This window comes from Lepidochelys kempii, chromosome 1 (genome assembly GCF_965140265.1).
Source record: "Lepidochelys kempii isolate rLepKem1 chromosome 1, rLepKem1.hap2, whole genome shotgun sequence".
NCBI classification, from domain to species: domain Eukaryota; kingdom Metazoa; phylum Chordata; order Testudines; family Cheloniidae; genus Lepidochelys; species Lepidochelys kempii.
Window position 1 is genome coordinate 257,936,540 of NC_133256.1, and position 6,552 is coordinate 257,943,091.

General features: G+C 51.1%; 1 protein-coding gene across 1 annotated transcript in view; it reads left to right on the top strand.

The window, feature by feature from the left end:
* Window positions 1-3,799, top strand: part of SYNGR1 (synaptogyrin 1) — a 38,173-nt gene extending 34,374 nt beyond the window's left edge. Inside the window, exon 4 of the mRNA XM_073326795.1 lies at window positions 3,159-3,799. Within this exon, the coding sequence (XP_073182896.1) occupies window positions 3,159-3,329 (171 nt within the window). The 3' untranslated portion in view covers window positions 3,330-3,799. The remainder of the gene's footprint in view (window positions 1-3,158) is intronic.
* Window positions 3,800-6,552: the final 2,753 nt, after the last annotated feature.

Consider the following 6,552-nt stretch of genomic DNA (forward strand, 5'->3'; position numbering starts at 1 on the left):
AGGGAGGCTCTGTGGCTAAATGCCCTGGAGATCCAGTGCTCCCTTCCCGTGCAGCAGATTCTGCTTGGCAGTAGAAAGCCCTCTATCAGGGCGGCCTATATGGCCCAGTGGAAAAGGTTCTCATGTTGGTGTGAACCCCGACAGGTGTGGCCTTAGCTAAGGGGAAAAGTTTCCAACGCTCATGCATGCGGCACACGCACACCTAATGTGGAATGGACATGAACAACACATCTCGAAGAACAACAGTTACAAGAAAGTAAGTAACCATTTTTTTCCCAATCCCCTGAGACATCCTCCTTCCCCCTGCAACACCCTCCTTCTAGTTAGGGCAATATTGAGTAGCCAGGAAAGGCAGAGCCATCTTCTGATCCATTTTTGTTTGGGGCTTTAGCCTGGGTTCAATTGTACCCACAGAACTCCTGAAACCAAGGCTGCCAAACCTGAGTGGTGCTGTGACCCGTGAGCCAGGTTGCAATGCCACTCATTCAAATTTGACCCAGATGCCCTTTGTCATGACAGAGGGGTGGCTGGGCCAAACTTGAGTAGTGCTGTGACCCTGTGCACCAGATTGCCACATCCAGATTGGGGAGCTGGGCCTAGCCCCAGGGACAGGAGCCACCACTGTGGAGTGTGTGTGGGGTGGGCTTGCTCTCCAGTTCCCCACCCCAACACCTCACCTCCACACCAGGCCAGGATTAGGGTTGCGGTGCTGGGCCAGGATTAGGGTGCTGCTGTGGGTCATCTGTGTCCCCCTGGATTACAACTCAAAACCATGTCCAAAAAGAGTTTAGTACAGTGCACCCATTGAAGTGGGAGGCTGTATTTGATGAAAGGCTTCTTTCTACTCTCCTAGCTTTTGAGATGTTAGTAGGTTGCAAAAATGTCCTTCGGAGCCCATTAAAAACTCAGTGTCAACCAATAACTCATGAGCCATTGCAGCACTGCCGACCCCAAGTATTCCAAAAAAATTACTCCCTTCCCCCAAACCCATGAGCTTATCTTAAAAATCATGAGATTTCAAATAATTAGACATTTTGGCATCTTTTAATTTCCTTCTGTTTTTTGAACCTTTAGGGGCCATGTTTTTAAGCTTTGCTCTGCGGCCCTGAAGGCTAGAAACTGCCTTGTATTTTAAAATGAAAGCTGAAATTTTCATGAGATCACAAGGACTCCAGAAGCTGGGGCTTTAAGATATCATGAGACTGTGAAATAATTATAAATAAATATCATGAGCCTCTCAATAAAATCACAGTTGCTGGCAACACCGAAACCCACCCACTCAAAAAATCCAGATTGGCTGAACCCTCATGGGATCATTGTCTTTGTTGTTTTGGTCTCTCTTGGGCACACACAGACATGGAGTGGAGGCAGCTCTATGCCCACCCCTGCCTTTCTTCCGGGGGAAGCTATTCCATTTTGCCTTTTTAAACCCCTGGGGTGTGTTCGGGAAAGGGAGGGGTCATCTTTTCTCTCTCCAGTTCTCTCTCACACGTCTGTCTCTTCCCTCTCCATTTCCCTCCTTTTCCAGCCTGCATGGAAAGGGGGGGATGCCTGTAGGCCCAGCTGCTGACTCCTGTGTAGTGCCCAGTGCACTACACAGCAGCATCTTCATTAATCACTTCATAGACCAGACACGTAGTGCTGCAGCCACTATTACAGTGGCTGGTCAGTGACAGGAGGGGGCGGCAAAGGTGTGGCAGCTGAGCCTGCGGGAAGAAGGCTGAAGATGGGAAAGGGAGAGATGAGGGGAGAGTCTCTGTTATAGCTTTAGGTCCTGCCTCTTCAATGCGCAGGTTGTGAATGGCTCTGCAGCGTTAAGACCAAGATTAGCATGAGTGCAGCAGGCCCAGCTATGCTGGACTAGCATTTCTCTTCCTCCACCCAACCTGCAGCCTTCCCAAAAAACTGTAGCTCTCTCCTCCAACCTCAGCCTCGATGATCTGCAAGCAAGGAAGAACACCCCCCCCACTCCAAAAAAAAGATAGGTTTCAGAGTAGCAGCCGTGTTGCTTGTCACTACAGATTGGCAAGGCTGTAACTATTAGATGATTGGTTTCAGAGTAACAGCCGTGTTAGTCTGTATTCGCAAAAAGAAAAGGAGTACTTGTGGCACCTTAGAGACTAACCAATTTATTTGAGCATAAGCTTTCGTGAGCTACAGCTCACTTCATCCGATGTGAAGCTACAGCTCACTTCATCACTTACTCTAGGACTAAAGCAGGTCTGCTTTAACCTCTAGACAGTGCTTTCTCTCTCTGGATTAAATTCTGTTGTAACATATACACACAATTCCGTTAACCTGAGTGGGAGCTGCATGTACGTGTTATAAAGCAGAATGCAATCCTAATTCCCCAATCCTGCAATGTGATGCATATGGACAGATCTCTGGGCCCATACACAGCCTCAGTGATTTCAGTGGAGCTCTCTGCAGGCACAGGAATCTACCCATGCTCATCATGTTATAGGACTGTGACCCTAGGCATCATCAAATCAGCATCTGCTTCTGCTGCAATCCAGAAAAGGTGATAGCTGCAATGCAGTTGTGTTTTAAAATAGATAGCTCCCATCATCTTTTTAATATATAAACCCAATAGAAACATTCTGCTCTACAGGAGATTTTGAAGTTCCAGAGAAATGTTATTTTAAAATAATTTTCCCTATTTGATGTGTGTGCACATGCAAGCCCTGATCCTGAAAACGCTTACAAATGTGCTTATCTTTACACATGGGTTTACCATCGTCAGTGGGACTACGCTTGTGCATAAAGCTAAGCCTCTGTGTACCTGTTTGCAGGACTGGGACCTTCAATTTAGTATATTCTCTTACCTGGCCAATATTAACCTTTTTTCTAAGAAATCATTCTAACACGGTATCTATTTCCATTTGGATTATTGAACATTCTTGTGTCCTTCATAGATTATAAAGATAGAAGGGACCACTGTGATCTTGCAGTCTGACCTCCCATATAACATAGGTGATAGGACTTCCTTGAATTAATTCCTGTTTGAATGGGAGCTGATCTTTTAGAAAACCATCCAATCTTAATTTTAAAATTGCCGGTGATGGAGACTCCACCACAGCTCTGGGTAAATTGTTCCAATGGCTAATTATCCTCTCTGTTAAAAATGTACACCTTATTTCCAGTCTGAATTTGTTTAGGTTCAACCTCCAGCCAACGGATCGTGTACCATGTCTGAAGGAAAAGGATTGGAACTCTCCACATATTTGGAAGAAACATGTGATCAGGCACAAGACAAGAGTGGACAAAGAGGGATTGGACTCTGCTGGCCAGGCCCCCAACATTTCATAGACATAGTTCAAAATCATTGAGTTAATTCACTGGTGTTTATTTTGAAAGTAGAATTTTGTGTGTCTGAACCTCATATATTTTCTACAAAACGAAAGACTACTATGGGACTGCTGGAGTGTCCAGCCTTGATAACTCCCACCCTGGCCAGCATGACATTGCCACACAAGAGCAGAATTTCACATCTGATCACTTGGGTACTGATTCACACAGAGAAATGTTTGCTGTTCCGAGAAACCTTCAGTGCATCCATCACTCATATCAAAAATGTGTCAGTCACACAAGTGGAGGTCCCTTCATCTGAATCCTCATGTAAGCGATGGGATTATTCTTACATCTCCCCTCCTGTTCCCTTAAAGATGTTATACAAAACCCAGCATCCCTGAACCAGGCTGCCCTCACCTAGAAAGGTGCAGGCACATTCTTGAAAAAGACCAAAACCAATTATCTGTACATGTGCATGTATATCATTATATAAAATTTTTAAAAACTATGCTGTCTTGCTCTAAATTCATTCACTGGGTTCCTTTGGTAGGATTAGCCTTGACCAAGGGCCAGATTAAGATCTCAGTTATAAGAGACTGCTGAGTAACTCCACTGACCTCAGCAACTGTGGCCCAGATTCTGAGCTGTGCCTCGCAGGAAGCACAGCCCAGTCGTAGGGGAAGAGGTTGTGCAAAGGTAGTTTTGTGGTGCCTGAATTCGTCCAGGAGCCAGCTGAGCTTCTGGTGTAAATTAGAGCCACCCCAGGGGCTGCTCTAATTTACGGTGGATACTCGCAGCCACCTATGCGTTCAGACATTCCACACACCCTTTCTGCTGCTGACATGCCCTCTACTGCCCCAGGGCTCAGCCCCAACATGTCCCTATGCTGGGTGCTGCAAAGGAGGACAACAGAAGCATGCTGCCTCTACACCAGGGGCTTTCTAAATGGAGGAGATCTGGCTACTCCAGCAGCATAAAGGGGCTAAGAACACAGCTGAGAGATGACACCTAAGGTTTTGAACTTAATCAGAACTGATCCTCCTTAAAGACCTGTTAGATGCACCAGCTGTGATCTGGGGCTGAGGAGAAGAGCTTTGGAGAGCAGGGTCAGATTAAGGCAATTTCAGGCACCCTAAGCACACCATGACATAGGCCCACCGTGGTTCTGCCCCCTGGTCCTTCCCCCCACTTAGAATGATGGTAGCAGAGGGACACCCTCCCCTCCCCTCAAGGTCCCTTTCTCCCCTTGGAAGAGTAAAAGCAAAGGGCCCTCTTTTCCCAGGAGAAGAGGCAGAATGGCAGTACTGAGGCCCTTCAGTACTTCCCCACAGGACAGGAGTATCTGCTTCTGGGGGTGGGACTGCTGTACTCTTTTCCTGGCTGGCACACAGAGACCTCTGTTGGGGGGTGTTTGTAGGGGCCCCCAGAGCAGTGGGGCTTATCCATTGAGATGCCTGGGGCAGATCACACCTCTCCAATCTATTGTTTCAGGTTCAGGCAGATTTTCAGGTCACATTTTCAAGCTTTTCTTCTGAACCATGAGGGCTAAGTGAAAATGAAAGCAGAGGTTCTGGTGTAATCACATGACTCCAGGAGCTAGAGGCCTGTGCCTTATCCAGCCCTGTGCGATTGACGCATGAAGAGGGAAGTATGAGCAATCACGCTGTCGGTATGGGTGGGAGGGTGTTTCTAGCATGGATAGATGGGTACATACTAGCTCAGCTTGAGCTAGCACCAAAACCAGTATTTCAGCCTCAGCACAGGCGGTGGCTCAGGTTAGACCCCACAGTACGTGCCCAGGGAGTCAAGCAGGATTTTAGTAAGGCCCTAAAAGCTGCCGCCACCTGTGCCAGCATGGCCACACTACTGTTTTTAGACACTGGCTCAAGGAGAGCTAGCATGTGTGCATCTGTCCAGGCTGGGAATTGCCCATCCGGCTGCAGTGCAGACATAGCCCTGTCTGGCCAGCGAGGGGAGTGTTCAGGGTGCGAGGAAGGAGAGGAAGAGGCGCTGGGTGGGTGCTGAGGGGAGAGGGAGAGGGTACGGAGATGGTGTGTGGCAGACAGGGAAAGTCCAGACCCATTGGAGAAAGGTGGGGGCTGGGTCAGAGGCTGAGGCCCTGCTAAGAACCCAGAGGGCAAGGAGCTGATCCCCAGGGCAGCCGGGCAGACTCCACGCCACAGGGCCCAAGCCACGTGCCACATAGGGTTGCTAAGTTTCCGGTTTTTGACCAGAATGCCCGGTCAAAAAGGGACTCTGGCGGCTCTGGTCAGCACCACCAACTGGGCCGTTAAAAGTCCAGTCAGCAGTGCTGCAGAGCTAAGCAGGCTAGTTCCTGCCTCTTCTGGCTCCCCGCTGCGCCCTGGAAGTGGCCAGCAGGTCTGGCTCCTAGGTGTGTGTGTGTGGGGGGGAACGGGGCTCCACATGCTGCCCCCACCCCAAGCACCGACTCTGCACTCCCATTGTCCGGAAACGGGGAGCCACAGCCAGTGGGAGCTGCGGGGCAGTGTCTGTGGGTGAGAGTAGCGCACAGAACCATCTGCCCCCCTCCCGCCTAGGAGCCGGACCTGCTGGCCGCTTCTCGGGCGCAGCGCGGAGTCAGAACAGGCAGGAAGCCTGTCTTAGCCCCCCGCTGCACTTCTGATTGGGAGCTGCCAGAGGTAAGCCCGCACCCCAACCCCAAGCCCCAACCCCCTGCTGCAGCCCTGAGCCCCCGCAAACCCAGAGCCCCCTCCTGCACCCTAAACCCCTCATCCCTTGGCCCCAGCCCAGAGCCTGCATCCCAAGCCCATAACCCCTCCTGCAACCCAACACCCTGCCTCAACATACAACCCCCTCCCGCATTCCAAATCCCTCAGCTCCACTCCCTCAGCCTGGAGCCCCCTCTTGCACCCCAAACCCCTCATCCTCAGCCCCACCCCAGAGCCCGCACCCCCAGCTGGAGTCCCCCCCGTACCCCAACTCCCTGCCCCACCCCAGGCCCCCCTCCTCCCATACCCTGAACCCCTCATTTCTAGCCCCTCGTCCTCACCCCCTCCCGCAGCCCAACTCCCTGCTGGGCGGGGGGGGGCGCTCAGGGAAGGGGCGGGGCTAGAGGGTTCAGTTTTGTGCCACGAGAAAGTGGGCAACCCTAATCCACATCCTGCTCCGGGGGGGCCGCTCTGCGCACGGTGGGGCAGCCCAGGCGGGTGAGTCCCCCGGCGCCCGCAGGCTCAGGGAAACCCCCCCCAGGCTGCGGGCGGGCGGGCCACCAGCACCAGG